The 21,865-nt window shown below is 35.4% G+C and overlaps 2 protein-coding genes across 3 annotated transcripts; both read left to right on the forward strand.

Annotated features, from left to right (window-relative positions):
* Window positions 1-270: 270 nt before the first annotated feature.
* LOC132293420 (large ribosomal subunit protein uL11-like) lies at window positions 271-3,063 on the forward strand. Of its 2 annotated transcripts, XM_059790900.1 has the most exons (3): window positions 271-859; window positions 1,240-1,283; window positions 2,787-3,063. In XM_059790900.1, the coding sequence occupies exon 1, from the start codon at window positions 354-356 to the stop codon at window positions 852-854; it is 501 nt and encodes a 166-aa protein (XP_059646883.1). In that variant the 5' UTR covers window positions 271-353; the 3' UTR covers window positions 855-859; window positions 1,240-1,283; window positions 2,787-3,063. The 2 variants fall into 2 exon arrangements, with proteins under 2 accessions (XP_059646883.1, XP_059646881.1); XM_059790898.1 differs by lacking the exon at window positions 1,240-1,283.
* A 16,647-nt stretch (window positions 3,064-19,710) lies between these two features.
* Window positions 19,711-21,865, forward strand: LOC132293421 (aquaporin PIP2-2-like). The gene is made up of 4 exons (XM_059790901.1): window positions 19,711-20,128; window positions 20,435-20,730; window positions 21,008-21,148; window positions 21,437-21,865. The coding sequence occupies exons 1-4, from the start codon at window positions 19,828-19,830 to the stop codon at window positions 21,548-21,550; spliced, it is 852 nt and encodes a 283-aa protein (XP_059646884.1). The 5' UTR covers window positions 19,711-19,827; the 3' UTR covers window positions 21,551-21,865.

The raw sequence follows: 21,865 nt of genomic DNA on the forward strand, positions 1-21,865 counted from the left end.
AAGAAAAGTATCATGCAATTGAGATTTTTTAAAGAACAAACAATACTAATCCTAAAAGGATTCAATTAACTGTAAATTTATTATAAACAGGGGATCAGACGTCCACTAAAAGGTATACAATCTTAGATTTGAGTCATACTCCGTTTTTCTTTTTCATTGTCAACAAAAATTCGACTAAAAAGAATTTTTGCACGTGCAAAATAAGAGGACAAAAAAGTCATTTCACTTCATCAGCAAAACCCTAGTTTATAGATAAAAACCCTAAACAGCTGGTTTTCGCAGTCTTCGCTGTCGCCGCTCGCTTCACTTTGCTCTCTCACACCCTCTGCAGACTCTCATCGCAGCGCCGGAAAATGCCCCCGAAGTTCGACCCATCCCAGGTCGTCGACGTCTTTGTCCGGGTCACCGGCGGCGAAGTCGGCGCTGCAAGTTCACTCGCTCCCAAAATCGGTCCCCTCGGACTCTCCCCAAAGAAGATCGGTGAAGATATCGCGAAAGAGACCGCGAAGGACTGGAAGGGACTCCGAGTCACTGTCAAGCTGACCGTCCAGAACCGTCAGGCGAAGGTCTCCGTCGTCCCCTCCGCCGCCGCTCTGGTCATCAAGGCCCTCAAGGAGCCCGAGCGAGACCGCAAGAAGACCAAAAACATCAAGCACACTGGCAACATATCCCTTGACGACGTGATCGAGATCGCGAAGGTGATGAAGCCGAGATCGATGGCAAAGGACTTGAGCGGGACCATCAAGGAGATCCTCGGCACTTGCGTCTCCGTTGGTTGTACGGTCGACGGGAAGGACCCTAAGGATATGCAGCAGGACATCACCGATGGCGATGTTGAGGTCCCTCTGGATTGATTTAAGTCAGTTTGTTCTGATTTTTTCACTCTTTACTTCTATGTTTTTGACTTTTGGAGCATTGAGGAATTTTTACTTAACTTATGGTTTATCGTTTTTTTTATATCTCCAATTTTTGAATTTGAGCTGATATGAATAATTTATTTGAGTGAGGAGATTTATGTTATACTAGTAGGGTTTGTGATGGTGATTTTTGGAACTTAAATATGATAGTTTGTTAAGTTAGAGATGCTTTTCCTCTCTGCATGTTGTTGATGGATGTTTTGAATTGATTATATTGCATTACATGTATCCTATTTCTTTAAGTAAATAGGATTTGTAAATTTTGGAAGATGTGATTTCATTCATAGATGAATGTTTTTGTTTTGATTGTGTTGTGATGCATGAGAAATATTCATTCTAATGGAACCTGATTCAGAATTTCGGAAGGTTTGAGTTTGTATTTGTGGAATTTTTTTTGCTATGGAATTGTGGACGGTAATGGTGTGCTGAAATGAGAGAGTTTATTTGGAATTTTGAAATGATTTTGTTTATAGGGTACTGTTCGTTCGGGAATCCTTATTTATTTTGTAATATTAGGGATATGTGGTCACTCAATTATTGTTCTTTGCATGGTTATTTGGTAAATATAATGGTCAAAATTACTTGTATGTAGTTTCCAAAACAGAATACTGGTGAGTGCATTTACACACAAGGAAGAAGGGGTGCTAAACTCTGGGATTACTCAGTGCCAAATACAAAGCTTTGAATGCCAACATTATAGGATTGGTTTGTTGGCATTTGGCTTTCTGACTTTAATACTTTGTTTATATGTCGGCTTTTTATTTGTAATATTAGGGACTCTCGATTATTGTTCTTTGCATTGGTATCTGTTAAATGTTTTAAGTTTATGAGTATACGGCAAAGTGAAAAAAGTTGGGATCGTCCAACGTGAGAAAACGCCTATTGAGTTATATAGAACATTCTATACCCATATAAATAGAATAGAATATATAAGTGGACGTTCCTTTTAGAGACGTAGTTCCGGTGAAGACCAATGAGTCTGACCCCCTACGGCAAGTAATGTAGGATCATCCACCATATTTGGTTGAGTGGCTGGAATGATGGTCAAACTATTTTTATGTAGTTTCCAGAACTGAATGCTGGTTAACACACACACACACTGAGGAAGGGGCAATTCATATAGTTTCTTAGGGTTAGTTAACACACACACACTGAGGAAGGAGCAATTCATATAGTTTCTTAGGGCTTATTTTTTATTTTTATTTTTATTTTATTTTTGGCTGCATTTGGCTTTCTATTTTAATACTAACTATAATTTTTTGTTGCTGTAGTGTAAAGTGCTTTTAGCCTTCCTATATTGCTTACAGTGCTTTAGTGGCATAACATTTTCTCTTGTCTATGCGTGTATTTGTTGGGATCGTAAACGCTTATTGAGTTATATAGAACATTCTATACCCATATAAATAGAATAGAATATATGTGGACGTCCCCTTTAGAGATGGAATTCCAGTGAAGTCCAATGAGTCTGCCCCCCTACGACAAGTAATGTAGGATCATCCACCGTATTTGGCTGAGTGGCTGGAATGATGGTCAAACTATTTTTATGTAGTTTCCAGAATTGAATGCTGGTAAACACACACACACACACTGAGGAAGGGGCAATTCATATAGGTGCTAAACTCTGGTATTAAAAAGCATAGATACCAACATCTTAGGGTTAGTTTTTTTAGCATTTGGCTTTTTCTTAATACTAACTATAATGTTTTTGTTGCTGTAGTCTAAACTGCTTTTAGCCTTCCTATATTGCTTTCAGTGCTTTAATGGCATAACTTTTTCTCTACGCCCTGTATGTATTTATTGATCTTGTATTTATGGCTTAGATCAATCTTTTACGATCTCTCTTATATTATATCCATTTTTTTTTTCCAGTGTGAGCATGTGAAGAAAATTATGGTCTCTTGGGTTCACAGAAGATTTGGATTCGTCTATTGTTATAGAAAGCAGCATAACATCAAAAAATGTCTATTGCTTTGGGAAATTAGTGGGTCTTTTGATTGATCGTTTTATAGGAAGTTAGTCAGTGCAGCATAACATTTTTCATTGTCATTGTCAGTACATGAATTATATTCCTCAGTTTGTGTTGGTGTATTGAATTGTTTTCTTATCTTAAATTAAAAAGAAGCCACAGTTGTTGGTGTTTTATCCATGGGCTGATTTTGATACCCCCTTTCATGCTCTGCATGTTTCATCATTTCTGGTGGCATTTGTCAAGATCATTCATTCCTGATTCTGTTGGTACTTATCGATAAAAAATTATTATTATTATTATTATTATTAGAACTTTGGCTTTAGAGGTTGAGTTTTTCAGTTTGCAAATTATAGGGCATTTTTTTTTATTTTTATTGATGATGCGGCTTATTTTGATTAAAGAAGTGACGCTATATAATTTGTGGGACCATGAAGCATGAAGGAAAATGCTAGACTTCACGAATTTAGTATATCAAATTAGGTGCCTGCTTATTGCTTTGTGTGTTTTGAAATCAAAATTTTAATATAGGAAAGAGTCAAAAAATAACACTAATATAACGTAATAACTTTGAATTCAATTCCGGTATATATCTTTGGCTATAATTTTTTAAGATGAATGACACAATGAGTAAACTTTCTATCAATCACATAGTTACCGAATAAAGATATAGAGAAGCTGAAAGAGTAGGGAATATAATATGTGTGTGTATATGTATATATATATAATAAAAGAATATAGTTGTCACAGAACTATTTGTCCATATAAAATTTAAAGTATAATTTTTACCAATTCTCAATTTACATCCATTATAAATAAAACTACGATGAATCTCATCATTCAGAGATTCATTCAATTTATTAAATATGAGAGTCCGACAAATTATACAAATAATAAATAGAAGTGAAATTTTCTCTAACATAATAAAACATTCATAACCACTAAATCAACTTAATAAAGTCTCACAAAACACCTACTTTATTACAAGGATCATAAGAAAGGAAAACCAAGTAAAAATAAGTAAATGTGCAATGAGCTAAAATCCATCCTTGTCATGTGTCTCCATCACGTTTCTACTCTACGAGCACCTGAAATGTGATAATAGGGTGAGCTCACAAGTTCAACAAAAAATGCTAAACACAATCATCGTTCAGCAAGCTAGTCATACCTTATATTCTTATATATAAAAGCAACTCAATTAAGTGTATTACTAAAAAAAATTGCATATCTCCAATTAATTATAAACTCAACGACCATCATTTACTTTTATTAAATCCATATAACTCATATGAGCCCCGGGCTCCCGTCCAATAAAGTAGCGTGAATCGTATAGTCCCTGACTACCGAAAACACACGTGTGGCTGAATTGTACGTCTACTTCTCAGATGATCCCTGATCACGTCCACACAATAAGGGCTCATTAGACCCAATGACTATAATGAAAGGGTAATGCACTCCCAAATAAACAGGTCCTTGACCACACCTAGCAAATCATTATTGGGTCAATCCCGGACTTCCCCTCTTATTAATCAATGACTTCTTTTAATTACCCATTGTACTGATCTATATAAGAAAAAGAATAATGAATTATTTTATTCCATAGATTAACGTGCATTTTTTATTTCCATGTGGTCAGTAAAAAGCCACATTTGTAATAATTTCATTACCGTACCTTCAATTCCTAATTTAATCTCTAATCATATTCTCAACAACCAATAATGTAATTTCAATGCTATAGAAAATGAATAAATAAATACAATTTTATAGTTACCTGTAATCAAAACCCAGCAGCGATCAAGTTACTTTGTCTTTTCTTTAAGTATAGATATATTATTTAATAGGTAACCATGAAACCAATGATTATACCTAAACATATACTTTAAATATCTCAAAATTTAATAATGATATTCAACTATCTATACTTAAATATATACTCGCATATACATAATACCCAGAGACTCAAAACTATAAATTTTATGATTTTAAATTGGAAAACCACCCAACCGTCATTTAAAAAATTGACAAGTCTTCACAATTAGGCTCATAACATTTAAATTTAATTTTCTGAAAAATATCATAATTTTTGAAATATTAATAATAATTTTTTTTCCAATTTCTCTAACATTAAAAAAATAACAAATATATATATATATATATATATAATTAATTAATTATATCATTGTAAGCAAAAACAACTTACAATCGGCCACTGTTTATCACTATTCCAATCTCGATTCCATTGTTCAACTATATTAACATAGGATTTATATAGGCGTTTATTCAACTAATTAATATACAAGAATTTTCCAAAGCACATATAAAAGTTAATATTTTCTAAAATCTTCATTTTTAGACCAACACAAGACCCAAGCTATTCTGGACTCCAACATAGATTACTAGTCCACTAAAACTGATCTTAATTTGTATCAACAAACAAATCCACATTATACTTATATAAATATAAAAATACACACACACACACACACATGAACATATAAAAATCAATTTATCTACCAAAGCTCAGAATATACTTAACAAGCCATAACTATGTAACCATTTCAATGACATGATAATTACACATTCATACGCATATCACTTATATATATATATAAACGAAAAATGTAAAACTATCTTCAACAAGTGCTTAATATTAACAAGATGATATGTATAATGGAACACAGAAATTAGAATTTAATATTAAAATGTTAATAAGCAAGTCATTCGTATATATATTATAAGGCAAGATTAACTTGCCTAAAATAACACTACTCCTTCTTCACGTATGTGACCTTTAATCACCCCTCCTTCCAGCCACTGCAGAAGGTTGACTATGCTTTAGTAATCGGTACCTAGGAATTAACGTGATAAGAGTTTAAGGTAAGTTTTGAGAAAGATGGTGTTTTTATTTTCGTTTCCACACCCAATACAATACAAACTCTATAATATAGATATTATCCTTAGAGTTTTAAGTCAAATAAAACTCTTTTAAAATTCAAAATAATAGGATAACACAACTATAAACCGCTCCTAAAACATACATATCTTATTTATTATTATTATTTTTTTAAAGACATTACATTATATTCTCCTAGAAAGATATTTCGTCCTCAAAATTTACGTACCATATTCAAAAAGTTGTGGGTACTTTTCCTTCATCTCCGAGTCTAACTCCCAAATAGCCTCTCTTTCATCATGATGATTCCATAGTACCTTCACTAGAGGTATCTCTGTCCATCCAACTGTTTCACCATACGGTCAACAATGTGAATAGATGTCTAAACGTAGGTTGTATTAGGGCGTATATGGACCTCTGTGCAGTCAATGGCCTGAGTCTCATCCCTTAAGCACTTTCATAACATAGGGACATGGAAAACATTATGAACAGTTGATAGTCTGGGTGGTAAAGCCAATTTATATCCCACCTCTCCAATCATCTCTGTGATCTCAAAAGGTCCAATGAATCGAGGAGCTAACTTCTCTTTCCTCTTACCAAATCTTGTAACCCCTTTCATTGATAATACTTTCAAGAACACCAAGTCTCCCATACTAAATTCTAAAGCTCGACAACGTCGATCTGCATAACTCTTCTGTCGACTTTGAGTTGTACGAAGTCGATCTCGAATGATGGCAACCTTCTCTATAGTCTCTTGTACCAACTCTGGCCCCAAAAAACTACCATCACCAACTTTGGCCCAACATACAGGTGAACGACAAGGTCTACCATAAAGTGCCTCATACGGTGCCATACCGATACTAGCCTGATAGCTGTTATTATAAGCAAACCTAACTAGTGGAATGTGATCCTCCCAACTGCCTCAAAAATCTAGCAGACAAGCACGAAACATATCCTCTAGCACCTAAATGACCATTTCGGACTGGCCATCGGTTTGAGGATGAAAAACAGTACTCAAACTCAAAGGAGTAACAAAAGTTGCATGAAAACTACTCTAAAACCGATATGAAAAACGAGGATCACGATCTGAAACAATAGACACCGGCACTCTATGGGTAGATCTTACACAATTCCTTTACAGTATCAGTAGCTTGAATGGGTAGAAAATGAGCTGATTTAGTCAATCGGTCCACTATCACCCATACTGTATCATGGTTATGTATCGACCTCGGTAACCCCCACAACAAAATCCATCGTCACATGCTCCCATTTTCACTCAGGCACAGGCAAAGGCTGTAATAGTCCCGCTGGTCTCTGGTGCTCAGCCTTCACTCACTGATAAGTGAGACATCTAAACACAATCTGTAATACCCCTAATTTAAAATGATATGTTTGGAATTTATTTTATTGTTTACATTATATTTTTATTTATTTAACTATGAATTGATTTGTTTTAATTGAAAATTTGTTTATATTTCAATGTGAGTTTATTTTGTTTTATGTGTATGTCTTATTTTAATTTAATTGTTCATTACTGTGGTTTAATTGCATTTAGTTATTTAATAGATTTAATTGTAGTTTTCCTTTAAGTGGGTTAAATTAGTTATTTTAATTAGGATTAAATGCTTTAATTGATTTAATTTAACTATTTAGGTGATTTAATCTAATTTAATATAATGGTTAATTATTTGAATTTAAGTGTTAATTATTTTCATTTAATTGTTGTTTTAATTAGGGTTGTGTTTAAAAAAAAAAGTCATGTTATAGCCGTCGTAGGAATCTAAATAAGTTGGATGGGCCGGTTAGGATTACAGTTGGGTCTTGCATTAAGCTAGGGTTTAGTAAAATCCTATAAATATATGTGAGATGTTTGGTTAGGGTTTTAGGAAAAAATAACAAAACCAAGTATACGTCTGTGGAGGCAGAGGAGGAACAGAGGAACTTTTGCAGTAGGAATCGCCGAAAAGCTTAGAAGAAGACGTAGAGATTTTTAAACAAAGGTCTCAAAGGCAAGTTTTGTCCTTACTCTCTCCCTTAGGCTTTGTGTTCTTTGCATACTCGATAGTTCCAGGATAAATTACATGTTTTAAAAAGGAAAACGTTATCTGTTTCATAGTTCAACTTTTAACTGTGACAATATGTGGTTTATATCTGTTATATCGTATAAACTTGTTGCTTGCATTGTTCTTGGTTTAAATCCATCTTAGTATTGTATTAAGGACTTAAACAAGGGTTGGTAGTATACTGGTACTCAGTTACCAGTTCTGGGAACCTAAGCAGTGAAAGGCCGGAGGTGTAGACGACGCCGAAGAAGAGAACACGAAAAAGATGAGGGAGAGAGAGCCAGCTCCTATTGGATTGGAGCCGGCTCTCCTTGCATGGGAGGAGGCTCCAATAGTCTAGGAGCCGGCTCCAAGGCCATTGGAGGCGGCTCCAATATTCTGGAGCCGGCTCCAGGTTGTTTTCTACGTGGTTTTTTTGGTTCTGTTGTTTGTTTTTCCACTTTGCAGTGATTAAGCTTCATAGTGATTGTTTTCCTATGTTTTAGTGGAGAATGAATACTGTAATGGATGGTTTAGGAGTGGTCCAGAGTAAACATAAATATTCAAAGATCAGATTAACATAGAATTGGACATAAAGCATTAATTATTAGGATTACATGGAGTTAATTACGAATGTCTTGTAGACTTGTGTGGATTTGGAGTTTCTAACTTCTAGATTATAATGGAAAATTTCCTGTGAGAGTTTGTGCACTGCTAATTGCAAATTCTTAGAATATACATACATACAAGAAATCTGTATTTTTGCTAAAGATTAATTGATGATCAAACTTAACATTTAACTCGTCAATTTTGTTGGATAGGAACTTAACGGTATGATAAATTGTCTAGATTTATTATGCATGCCATGGAAATAAATATTATAACATTTGTTTAGGCTTTGTTAATTATGGATACCGGGAATAAACTTATATTTACAGACACAATCCTGTGGGTGATCAGGTAATGGCTTATTGTTGGATTAATTAAGCATGTTTTTCTAGTATACTTTAATGTGCTTAGTTTGGAACTGTGGGTTTTGACACTGATACTGTTAGTACTTAATCAATGGTTGTATTTGTTAAAGCGTGATGGTTAATCTATTCTAACATGGTTAGGTTGGAATTGTTGGTTTTGGTATTTATAAATTATTTAAATGTGTGGAATGGAGTAATTAATATTGATATTTATGTTTTCAATGTTAATCAATTTGTTGGGACTATTCAAGAACGGTTGTTAATACATTCTGATATGCTTGATATGGACTCGTTGATATTGTTATGTACTTGTATATGCTTTATCAACTATTGGACGGATGGGATTGTATGTACCGGTATGGGACGGTGACATACTAGGTTTGGACAGTACAAGTTGCTAAGTTCTACCTATTTGGAACAAGGGTACGGGTTATTAAATAAATCCTCCTTATATGTATGTAAGTCGGTGCGGTTGACTACGCCGAACGACTTAATGGATTTCTTGTGGATGGATGGAATTGGAGTTTAAATATATTTTTATAGTACCATGACATGAACTTGAGTCTCAGAGTCGACGGTTAGGATGCGTATATACAGTTGGATGTGTAGCTGTCTGTGGGGATTGAGGTATACCCTGTTTAGGCCTAGGTACTCATACCCACTCAGGTGCAATTTGTGTGATGCCTTCTATTCAGGTTGAGACCCTCTTCATAGTCTAGCGAGGGTCCAGTAGTGTGGATATATATTTATGTACGGATTATTAGCTATTGTTGAACTATTTAATATGTACATGCGTATCGGGTCTCTGCTTGGATTGCAGTAGGATAGAACTTGTTCGTGGGCCTGACCCACTTCTATTTTACAGGTGTACGTCAGTTCCAGGCTTGAGCTTGTTCGTGTGGAGCATAGACGGTCACTCACTCTTCCGACGATGTAATATCTCTTTCCAGATGTTCGACTTGGATTTTATCTTCAGTTTTACTTTGATTCAGTTTGGGATTTTTATATTAGGGGTCCACTAGAGATGGATTCCCGAGTTGTTAAAAGATTGGAGATTTTGGATTGTAGGATTTTAAGTTATTAATATTTTAAGGTTTTTATATTGAGGATTTCTTTTATAGTTTCTTTCCGCTTATTCTTTTATTTCTTAAGTCATTTTTGTAATCTGTGTTCGTTTAAAATACTTTAATTGTTTGGTACTCCTTGGTTCTGTGCTTGGACTTGATCTCCCGTGGCTCTAGAATCGAAAGGTATCACACAAACTTTGCCATATCACATTTCATGCCTTCCTACCAGAATTGCCTCTTAAGATCATGATACATTTTAGTGCCACCTGGGTGCACTGTGTACCTAGAGTGGTGTGCCTCTTCTAAAATTTCTCTCTGGAGTTTTGTTAAGTCTGTAACACATAGCCTACCTTGAAATCTCATACCACTATCAGCTCTATGTGTCTAGTGGACATTACCTTCATCATTAACAGCGTCACCTACTTTGGTCTGTAACCTGGCATCCTGAGTCTGAGCATGAATGATCCGACTGATCAAAGTAGGTTGTACAGTTAAACTACAAAGAAGAGCCCCTGTACTCTGAGAACTTGACATGATAGAGAACTCTGCCAGTGCCTCTAACATCATCCACTCCTGAATCATCATAAAGGCAACTAATCTTCTCGGTTTCCGACTCAAGGCATCTGCTACCACATTTGCCTTCCTAGGATGATACTGAAGGGTCATATCAAAATCACTCATCTTCTCCATCCACCTCTGTTGCCTCATATTCAACTCCTTCTGAGTGTAGAGGCACTTGAGGCTCTTGTGATCAGAGAATAACTCAAATTTCTCACCATACAAGTAATGCCTCCACACTTTCAATGCAAGAACCACTTCGGCTAACTTGAGGACATGTGTAGGGTAATTCTGCTTATGTGGTTTAAGCTGCCTAGAGGCATACGCTACCACCTTACCATCTTGCATCAAAACACGTCCAAGACCTTGATGTGACGCATCTGTGTAGATAACAAATCTCTTTCCACTAACAAGAATAGTAAAAACTAGTGTCGAAGTCAATCTCGTTTTTAGCTCTTCAAATGCCTGCTCACAATGGTGGTCCCAAACAAACTTCATTTCCTTCTGAGTCAAACGAGTCAAAGGTGCAACAATCTTAGAGAAACCCTCAATGAAGCGTCTGTAGTATCTTGCCAGTCCCAAGAAGCTATGAATCTCAGTGACAGTAGTAGGCCATTTTCCAACTCATCACAGCCTCCACTTTGGCAAAATCCACTGAAACTCCATCCTTAGAGATCACATGCCCCAAAAACTAAATTTGCTCCTGCCAAAAGTCACACTTCTCAAACTTAGCATAGAGCTGATGCTCACGCCGAGTTTGAAGTGTAATGCTCAAGTGTCTCTCATGCTCCTCATTAGTTTTGAAATATATCAGAATGCTATTAACAAATACCACAACAAATTGATCCATGTAAGGTCGAAACACTCGGTTCATCAAATCCGTAAAAGTTGCCGGAGCGTTAGTCAACCCAAAAGGCATGACTAAGAACTCATAGAGGCCATAACGAGTCTTGAAAACAGCCTTAGGAATATCCTCCTCCCTAATCCTCAGCTGATGGTAACCAGTCCTTAAGTCAATCTTATAGAACAACTGTGCCCCTTTGAGTTGATCAAATAAATCATCAATGTGTGGCAATGGGTACTTGTTCTTAATAGTGATCCTATTTAGCGCACGATAGTCAACACATAAGCGGAGTGACCCATCATTCTTCTTGACAAATAAAACAGGTGCTCTCCAAGGTAATGTGCTAGGTCGAATAAACCCCCGATCTTGCAACTCTTGAGTCTGCTTCTTCAACTCACTCAATTCAACTAGCGCTATTCTGTAGGTTGCCCTAGAGATTGGTGAAATACCAGGAGTGAGGTCGATGCAGAAATCTACTGCCCTCATAGGAAGCAAACTCGAAATATCTTGAAACACATTTGCATACTCTAACACTGTAGGCAACTGCTCTATAGTCACGCATTGCTCAACCACCTCAATGTGGGTGAGAAATCCCATAGTCATGGTGCCCTCGAACTCCCCACACTTATATCGAGAAGGTAACTGTCCCAGAACTGAGAATATAATAATCTTCTCATGATAGTCCAACTGAGCATGATATCTAGCCAACCAATCCATACCCAGTATAGCATCAAAGTCTCTTATACATAATACTATTAAATCAATAAGATACTCCAATTCCCCAATTGTAACAGGATAAACACGATATATTCTATCAAGTGTCGTCGCACTCCCGAGTGGAGTTATAATAGATAGGGCATTACTCTTATGTCCAGGTTCTAATCCCAGTGTATCCACAAATGATAGTGCAATAAAAGAATATGAAGAACCTAAATCAAATAGTACTCTAACTATACTGCCATAAATAGTAAGTGTACCTCCCATTGCTGGTAGTGCATGGTCCTGTCTCCCATTTAGAACAACTGCATAAAACCTTGCACCTCCGTGCTGCTGTGGTGCCTGACCTCTCTGATACTGATCATTCTTGCGAGGCTTAAGACAATTACGAGCCATATGTCCTTCCTCATGATAATTTTAGCAATACCCGATCAACTGATGTGGCTGTGTATCATGAGGCGTGGCTGGTACCAAAGTTGTGGATTGATCACCTTCACCAACTCTCTGACGTTTCCTTGCTCACCAATCTTGTCAGCCTCTCTGCCAAGATTGACCCTGCCAGTTTCTCTGAGTCTGCTACTGCTGACCCCTTTGATTCTGTTGAGAGTTGCTCTGATTCTGTTGAGAGCTGCTAGCCCCCTTACTTTTCTATTCTGCCTTACGCTTTTTGTAATACCCCTACTTTTAAAAGGATAGTCTCAGCATTTTAAATTTTATTTTATTGCATTTTTATTTTGCTTAAATTGTTAATTTTGTTGGTTTAATTGTTGATTTGCATTTATTAATTAAAATTTGAATTAAATTGATTTAATTATTTTTATGTGAATTATGTGACTTATTTAAATTGTTTAATTATTGTGTATTATTTTCTTTAATTGTTAATGGTGTTATTTTTATTTGTAATTCATTGTTTTAATGTAATTCTTGTAATGTTAAAATTAGGTTATTAAATTTAAGTTACGGTTGTAGCTTTAAATTACAATTCACGTATATCTAGCCGACCTATACTATAACTTAGGCTGCTCTATGGGCTGACTAGGGTTTACATTAGGGCTCTGTCTCTAATATTACAAGGATTAGGGTTTTAGTGTTAATCCTATAAATACACCATTATGTTTTAGCCTAGGGTTTACGATCATAACACATAGCACATAAACGTAAAGTTAGTTTTGTAAAAACAGAGGGTAGAGAGAACAGAGCACCGTAAGGGCTGTCAAGGAGGAAACCAGAGAGGACCAAAGAAGGGTTGTGGTGAATTAAACTAGAACCATAGGAGGCTTGTAGGGATACAGTGGTTGCCGGAACTTTAGAAACGACGCCGAGATTTCATAACTGAAATCACAGGCAAGTTCCTTTCTTCCTCTCTCCCGTTGGCTTGTTTTCTGTGCACCTAGATAATCTCTAGGAGAATAAATGGACATTAATTGAACCATGCATGATTATTATATGTTAAGTTTCATTATCTGTTATTTATGAAATTTATATGAAATAATTCTATCGTGTATGGTTGTATCGTCTCTGTTTTAGCATAAAAAGTCGCCACTGTTTTAATCTTGTATTGAGTCTTACTGCTATAAACCAAGGTTTGAATTAATACTAGAAGAGATTTAAGGCCTTTAAGTTCAATTTAGAGGAAGAACAGTAAGGTTTGAATGGCCGGAGACGGAGCGGCTGAAACGGGACTGGAAGCTCTCAGAGGAGATGAGAACCGGCTCCATGGAAGTGGGAGCCGGCTCCCACAGTCACAGAGCAGGCTCCAAGGTCCTTGGAGCCAGCTCCCAAGCATAGAGAGCCTGCTCCCAAAGTCATGCAGCAGGCTCTCTCCAATTTACACTTTCTGATATTTTTTTTTAAGCACTGTTGGTACTGTTTGAGCATGGGAACTGTTCTGATGGTTCTCGGTCTTCACCAAGGGATTAGGAAATTGATTTTGGGTGTTATTAAGACCTTAAGTTGATTAAAGTTGACCTCTAAGTCAATGGGACAAACAGTATAAAATTAATGAACTTTCTATGCTGTTAACGGATGGAAGAGAAATAAATTGCTTAATTAAATGTCAGCAATTTAATGAGATTTAGTGTGTTTATAAAACTTATTTTAAATGCATGATATGGTCATTTATTTATTTGTTTTGATCTATGCATGCTCTGGATGTCAATTGTTGAAATATTTAACCTTTTCTGCAATTACATGGATTAACGCTTGGATTATAGTTGTTGAAATATTAAACACTTTTCTGCAATTATTTGGATTATGATTTTGGACTGTAAATTGCTAAACTACTATTTATGTGTTATAATTTACATGGATATAGAGGATTGTATGCACCGGTATGGGACGGTGGCATACTAGGGACGGTTTAGCTTAAAACGCTAAGACCTAACCTACTAAATGAAAGGAATGGATTGTAAAATATTGAATCCTATTTGTGTTTAAGTCAGATCAACTGACTAAGTTGAATGACTTCCTGGATTAGTTGGTTGTAGTTAGGTCATATCAATTGAATAAGTTGAGTGACTAACTGGATTGTGTTTTGTATGTCACCTCAATGAATAATTGAATGACATACTCTGGTTTTGGGATAAACTTTAGATATATGGTTATGGTACCACGAGATGAGCTTGAGTCTCAGGCTCGTTGGTTAGGGTGCGTATATGCAGTGGATGCGTAGCTGGCTATGGTAGGTTGAGGTGTACCCTGTTTGATCTAGGTACTCATGCCCACCTTTGGGTGCGTTTTCGCATGTTGCCTTCTATTTAGGTTGAGACTCCTATTGTATTCCAGTGAATGTCCCTTAGTGTGGATATATATATATACTTATGGACTAGATAGCTATTGTGAGATATCTAGGGTGTATCTGCGTATCGGGTCACTGTATGAATTGCAGTTAGATTAGAACTTGTTCGTGGGTCTGACTCACTTTTTTATTCTTTTCAGGTACAGGACGGTTCTAGCCTTAAAGATTGATCATGCTTGTCAAGGATAGTCTCTTATTCATCTGCTTACGTAGGACTTCTCCCGATGTTCTAGTTTAGTTTTATTTTCAGTTATTCAGTTCAGTGGGGATTTTATTTAGGGGTCCACGAGATGGATTCCCAAGTTGTACTTTTGGAGGTTTTGGAGAATTGGAGTTTTATTTGGAGGAGTTTATGTTTCTTAATTCTTTCAGCTTTGTAATATAAATTCTTAAATCTTTATATTCTATGTTTTAATTGTTTGATATTTCCCTTGGGTTTAGGCTTGGACCTTATCAACCCGTGTCTCGGATCCGAGGGTTATCACACTCTTTCTGTTTCTGAAAGGCAATGTTATTATTTTCCTCTATCGCCATAGCACATTCCACCATTTTAGTATATGTGTCATAACGATGACCTACCACAAACTTTTTCACATAAGAGATCAACCCTCGCTCAAACTTCCTTTCGTACTCACTGACTAACATATCATTATTCTGTTCCAGCTGCATGAACTCAGTTGCTTTCTTCCCCCTCACTGATAGTGGAAAGTATTTGTCGTTGAACCGAGTTTTAAAATCATCCCAGGTCATAGCTGTAATGTCCACAACCATCCTAGTCTCTGACTACCATTACTGGCGCCTCACCAGATAAAAGAAAAGCACCAATCTTCTTTTTCTACACCTCAGTGCAGTCCATCATCTCAAAATATTTTTCTATATTTTCAATCCACTTCTCGGCATCAAATGGATCGGTAAGTCTGACGAATTCAACAGCCCCCAATTTGCGTATATCTCTGATAAATCCAATCATAGGATTCGGCACATGAGGTGTATCCTCCAACTGAACATTGTCATGGTCTACACCACCACGACCGGCACCTCCTTGACCTGTGCCTCTAGCAGGTCGGCCTCTTCCTCTTTCAGCTCCTGACATCCTATTTTCAGTAAAGAATGTCAATGATAAGTCTCACAAGTAATTTATATTTTAAACTGAAGCATGGTAAGAGAGCAGATAATTTGTATAACTATATACTCCTATTCTTACTATCACTTCTCTTAGCCAAGTAATTCTTAACCTAGGCTCTGATATCAATAAATTGTTGTTGTAAGTTGTTTTTGCTTACAATGATATAATTAATTATATATATATATATATATATAATTAATTATATCATTGTAAGCGAAAACAACTTCCAATCGGCCACTGTTTATCACTATTCCAATCTCGGTCCCATTGTTCAACTATATTAACATAGGATTTATATAGAGGTTCATTCAATTAATTAATATACAAGAATTTTCCAAAGCACGTATAAAAGTTAATGTTGTCTAAAATCTTCATTTTTAAACCAACACAAGACCCAAGCTATTCTGGACTCCAACATAGATTACTAGTTCACTAAAACTGATCTTAATTTGTATCAACAAATGAATCCACATTATACTTATACAAATTTAAAAATATATATGCACACACACATGAACATATAAAAATCAATTTATCTACCAAAGCTCAGAATATACTTAACAAGCCATAACTATGTAACCATTTCAATGACACGATAATTATACATCCATACGCATATCACTTCTATATATATATATAAACGAAAAATGTAAAACTATATTCAACAAGTGCTTAATATTAACAAGATGATCTGTATACTATAGAACACAGAAATCAGAATTTAATATTAAAATTTTAATAAGCAAGTCAGTTGTATATATAAAATTATAAGGCAAGATTAACTTGCCTAAAATAACGTTACTCCTTCTTCACATATGTGACCTTTAGTCACCTCTCCTTCCAGCCACTGCAGAAGGTTGACTATGCTTTAGTAATCAGTACCCAGGAATTAGCGTGGTAAGAGTTTAAGGTAGGTTTTGAGAAAGATGTTGTTTTTCTTTTCGTTTCCTCACCTAATACAATACAAACTCTATAGTATAGATATTATCCTTAGAGTTTTAAGTCAAATAAAACTCTTTTAAAATTCAAAATAATAGGATAACACAACTATAAACTGTTTCTAAAACATATATATCTTATTTATTATTATTATTATTTTTAAAGATATTACAATAGTAGAGATCACTTACAATAGTAAATTAGAGATCACTTATGAAAAAAAAAAGAAAAAGAAAAGCAAATTAGTGATAGAGAGAAAAATCTAGTGTAATTAATTTGTCTTTTTATTTTTTACATAAATTAATGGATAAAAGAATAAAATGTAATATGTATTAAAATAGAGGATTTTAATATCTTTTTAATTATTGCACATAAGATTCAAGATTATGTCTCTAATTAAAAGTTATGAAGTATTTAATTTGAGATGTGTAGCGTTTTTGATACTTGAATTCAACAATTTTGTACTATTGTCATTGCCAAAATCCTTTGTGGCCGTGGCGGTTTAATGTAACACAGTATATAGTCTAAGATGACGAAACTTGTATTCCTTCCGTCCCAAAATAGTTGTCCATCTTTCTATTTTGGGATGTCTCAAAAAATATATCCTATTTCAAAATTGAATGTACTATTTTTATAACATTCCCAAATTATTCTTTTAACTAAACAAATGCACTAATTACGGAGCACTATTTTGTCTTTTAGAAAGGGCATATTTGAAACTTTACTCTCATCAATGCAATAAAAAACTATTAAAACTCCACTACCATAAAAACTTGGATTCCCCATGCAGGACATGTATTGTGGGACGGAGGGAGCATCTAATAATAATTATACTGACGTTCTCAGTTTATGTATGCTAAGGATGTAGCGGTGGTAGGTTCTTGAGATTTATAAGGGTTTGTGTGAAGTGGTGTTCATGTGCTCAGAGGCGGCTCAATGTAATTTGAGGCTTTAAGCAAAAAAATATAAAAGTGGCCTTTTAATTAAGACAATTTTTTTTTTTCCTAGTTTCAATTTCTTCCAAATTTTTTTGTTATTCATAAAGATTTTCTTATCACAAATCTGATTATTATGTTTTGTCTTCTTCTTAAAATTTTCGGATAGACATAATCAACCATATAAATAAAAATGTTCACAACTCACAAACAAACTATACAATTTTTTGATAATTTTTTTTCAATAAAATTACAAAATAATTTAAGTTAAAGAATAATGGAAGCTGACTTAGAAAAATTCTAAAAGCGTGTTTAAAATCTTATAATGAAATTGTAAATTGTTAATGAGAGTAGATAAGAGAAAAAAGTTGTAAATAGAGAACATGACACCATATTGATATATAAGGAAAAATAAGTGAGGAATAAGGGAAACAAAAAGTGAGGAATAATGGGAAAAAAATAAAAAAGTTAAATCGGAGAATATGGACCATTCTCCCAACTTACTGTTAAATATATATTGAATAATTACAATGGTGTCATGATAGGACCATACCAATGATAATCGCATAGGACCATACCCGTGGATATTTAATACTTTCTAAAACAAAAATTTGAGAAAAGATTAAAAAAATTTTGATCCCACTATTAATCATTTTAATGCTTAGGGCCTAATTATAGAAAGTGTTAAAAATTTAAGGTTGCTAATAAAAAATTTGGGAATAGAAAATTTTGAGGCCACTATTAAATCTTTTTATCACTTGGGGCCTAATTATAAAAAAAAAAATTAAAATTTAAGAATATAATGTAAAAAATAAATAATTTAAAGTGTTCTTTTTGATTGGGAGCCTTAAGCAACTGTCAAAGTCGCCTAGACTCCGATGGGCCCCGCATGTGCTGTTAACAAGGCAATGCAATTTTCACGAGGCTAAAAGCTAGTCCAATGTGGGTAGGACATACTTTGTGTGAAATGCGAGAATGTACAATTATAATAGGGGGACGCATTTTATAAGAAAGAGACGACAACCGACCATGTCCATATTATACCCGTGAGTTGGTAATCATCAATGATCAACGCCAAACAAAGTTTATACAAAATCATGTGTGACGCGTGGCAAGCTATCCACCACGAGTTTCGACTTGGACCTTTTCACTTTTCACATAATTGAAAAAACTACGGTAATTAATTACTACTACTACTACTTAAAAAATAATAAAATATGATTAATTTGTGGTTATCACAGCATTTTTATTTATATTAAGTGAAATGAATGAAGATGATTGGCATGGAAGGAGGTGGCGGCTACACGTGGGATTACGTGGCGACAATTTAGTGGTTGGAGGAATCAAAGGGATGTGGTCTGAGTTGGATGGACGGTGGGTGGTGATCGAATTTTCTGGATAGTCGGTTCGTGTGTGATTTGACCTGTCGTAGCAGGTGGCACTACAACACCCGTTTCTATTTTTAATGTGAGACGTGACCAACATTTTTTTTTTTTTTTTAAATTATTGTTACTATTTTTTTTTTTTTTTTCATAATATGAAATTCTAATAAAAATATAAGAGATAGAGGCTCCCTCAAAATTGTTCTCTTGTTCTTTCAAATATATCGTGATTATAATGACTAGTACATAACAGTACTTTTTCATCCTAACAATAAGCTCTTTGGTTCTACTAATATATATATATTTTTTCCACCAATTCGGTTAAATGAGAAAATCATTAACATGGTAGTAGGTACTCAATAGGACAACGAAATGGAATAAAGCACGAGCTTATAATAAAAAAGTGGGGTGGTTCTGAATCACTGAAAATGAAAGATATCAAAATCAAAATCAAAATTAGTAGGACTGGGCGGCAATTCTAAGTCTAATAAATGGACTTATCGAGTGTGAGTGCAGCAGACCCACCAGTTCACCACCTCCATGTATTTATAACCCCTCACTTCTCATCTCCTCTACTCATCACAAACTCTCACCATCTCTCTCTCTCACACTAAAAACACACACACTAACATCCTCTGTCACTCTCTCTGAGAAAAGAAGAAAAAGGGCAATGGCCAAGGACATTGAGGTGGGCGGCGGGTTCGCATCGAAGGACTACCAAGATCCACCACCGGCTCCGCTTGTTGACGGCGAGGAACTGACCCAATGGTCCTTCTACAGGGCCATCATTGCCGAGTTCATTGCCACACTCTTGTTCCTCTACATTACTGTTCTGACTGTTATTGGGTACAAGAGCCAGACTGACCCAACCAAGACTACCGATCAGTGTGGCGGCGTTGGCATTCTCGGCATCGCTTGGGCTTTTGGTGGCATGATCTTCGTCCTTGTTTACTGCACTGCCGGCATCTCTGGCAAGTCTCCTCTTTTCCTCTATTCATAACTTAAATAATTTTTTTTTATGTGCAATAATTAAATTTTTTTTCACTATGCATGAACTTTTGAATCAGCTCTATTTAACATTCGTCACAATTCATAATATCAGTCAAATCCCATGGTATCATATCAGTTTTATTAACTCTCCCGATTAAGTAAATAAATTTTTATATAAAAATTGAAATTCAAGTGAAAGTGGAAAAACAAATTAAGGACAATCTAAAACCAAAAGCAGGACAGTAAATATATGTGATCTGACATGTTGGTGTTGATAAAATGTGCAGGTGGTCATATTAACCCTGCGGTGACATTCGGGCTGTTCTTGGCACGAAAGGTGTCATTGGTCCGAGCCGTGATGTACATGGTGGCTCAGTGTTTGGGGGCCATATGTGGTTGTGGGTTGGTGAAGGCGTTCCAGAAGACTTACTATGTTGGATACGGTGGTGGAGCCAACGAACTCGCTGATGGGTACAGCACTGGCACTGGTCTGGGAGCTGAGATCATCGGCACCTTCGTCCTTGTTTACACCGTCTTCTCTGCCACCGATCCTAAGAGGAATGCACGAGATTCCCATGTTCCTGTAAGTGTTTTCGATTTAGTTTATAAGTTCTATCAGAAAGAGAATATGAAAGATAAAACTGACATAAATTCTCAGTATTATATGATTATGTATATAATAACTGCATTTTTTTTTTGGTATCTGCTACTTGATGATTAATGAAAATGACTAGACTAAAAACAGGTCTAATTTTTGGGTTTAGAGTGGTTTCCTGTGTATACTATAGTTCAATTTCTTATTATTTCATGAAGTAATGATCTCTGTATCTGAAGTCTAAAGCTCTGTATTTGAACTCAAGGTCCTAGCACCACTTCCTATCGGATTCGCGGTGTTCATGGTTCATTTGGCCACCATCCCAGTCACCGGCACCGGTATCAACCCAGCTCGAAGCTTTGGAGCTGCTGTGATCTATGGACAGCAAAAAGCTTGGGATGATCAAGTATGTACCACCCCCTTCTACATCTATTTTCTTTCTTTCCTCTGTTTTCAAATTACTCTTCCCCTGTTTTAATCCAAGTGTCTCTTTTTTTAAGTTAATTTTAAATTAGGCTAAAGTTAGCTTTGGAATTTTAAAACAATGTATATCCATTTTTTTTTTTTAATTTTAAAAAAAAGGTAGGAATCCCGAGAAGGGACATTTACTTTGGCCTTAAATTTCATATAATTTTTTTATATGATAAAGTCCAGTATTGCTCATGCCAAATTTGCTTTGATGTCATTGTTTCAGTGGATCTTCTGGGTTGGACCATTCATCGGTGCTGCCATCGCCGCCTTCTACCACCAGTACATTTTGAGAGCAGGAGCAGTTAAAGCTCTGGGATCCTTCAGGAGCACTGCCTAATATATGCATTAATTAGTTGCTGTGGGAATGTTTGAGGATTGGAATAAATGTGTATGGTCAGACAATACTTTCGACCTTTAGAAAAAGTTGTATATAAAGTATTGGACCATTGGTCCATCAGGAGGCTGTGAATTGTGTGTGCATTATGGGCCTTGGCACTTGTTTTAAGTGTGTGCCAAAGAAGTTGTCTATGCTGTGTTTTCCTTTCCTTTCCTTTTCTTTTTCTCTTTCTTTTTCTTTTTCTTTTCCTTTTCCTTTCTATTCTCTCCTCTTGCTGTTTTAAGCAATTAATATAATATAGCAACTTTTATCTTA

The sequence above is a fragment of the Cornus florida genome, unplaced genomic scaffold, assembly GCF_030987335.1.
Source record: "Cornus florida cultivar Cherokee Brave unplaced genomic scaffold, ASM3098733v1 CherokeeBrave_3.0.0_Hap2_Chr02, whole genome shotgun sequence".
Classification (NCBI taxonomy): domain Eukaryota; kingdom Viridiplantae; phylum Streptophyta; class Magnoliopsida; order Cornales; family Cornaceae; genus Cornus; species Cornus florida.

What these genes read in the sequence shown, in the direction of transcription:
- LOC132293420 (XM_059790900.1), top strand. Translation starts at nt 354, where the DNA reads ATGCCCCCGAAGTTCGACCCATCCCAGGTCGTCGACGTCTTTGTCCGG.
- LOC132293421 (XM_059790901.1), top strand. Translation starts at nt 19,828, where the DNA reads ATGGCCAAGGACATTGAGGTGGGCGGCGGGTTCGCATCGAAGGACTAC. An exon ending in CTGCACTGCCGGCATCTCTG is followed by an intron (nt 20,129 to 20,434) that starts GCAAGTCTCCTC and finishes TAAAATGTGCAG; the next exon opens with GTGGTCATATTAACCCTGCG. An exon ending in CACGAGATTCCCATGTTCCT is followed by an intron (nt 20,731 to 21,007) that starts GTAAGTGTTTTC and finishes TTTGAACTCAAG; the next exon opens with GTCCTAGCACCACTTCCTAT.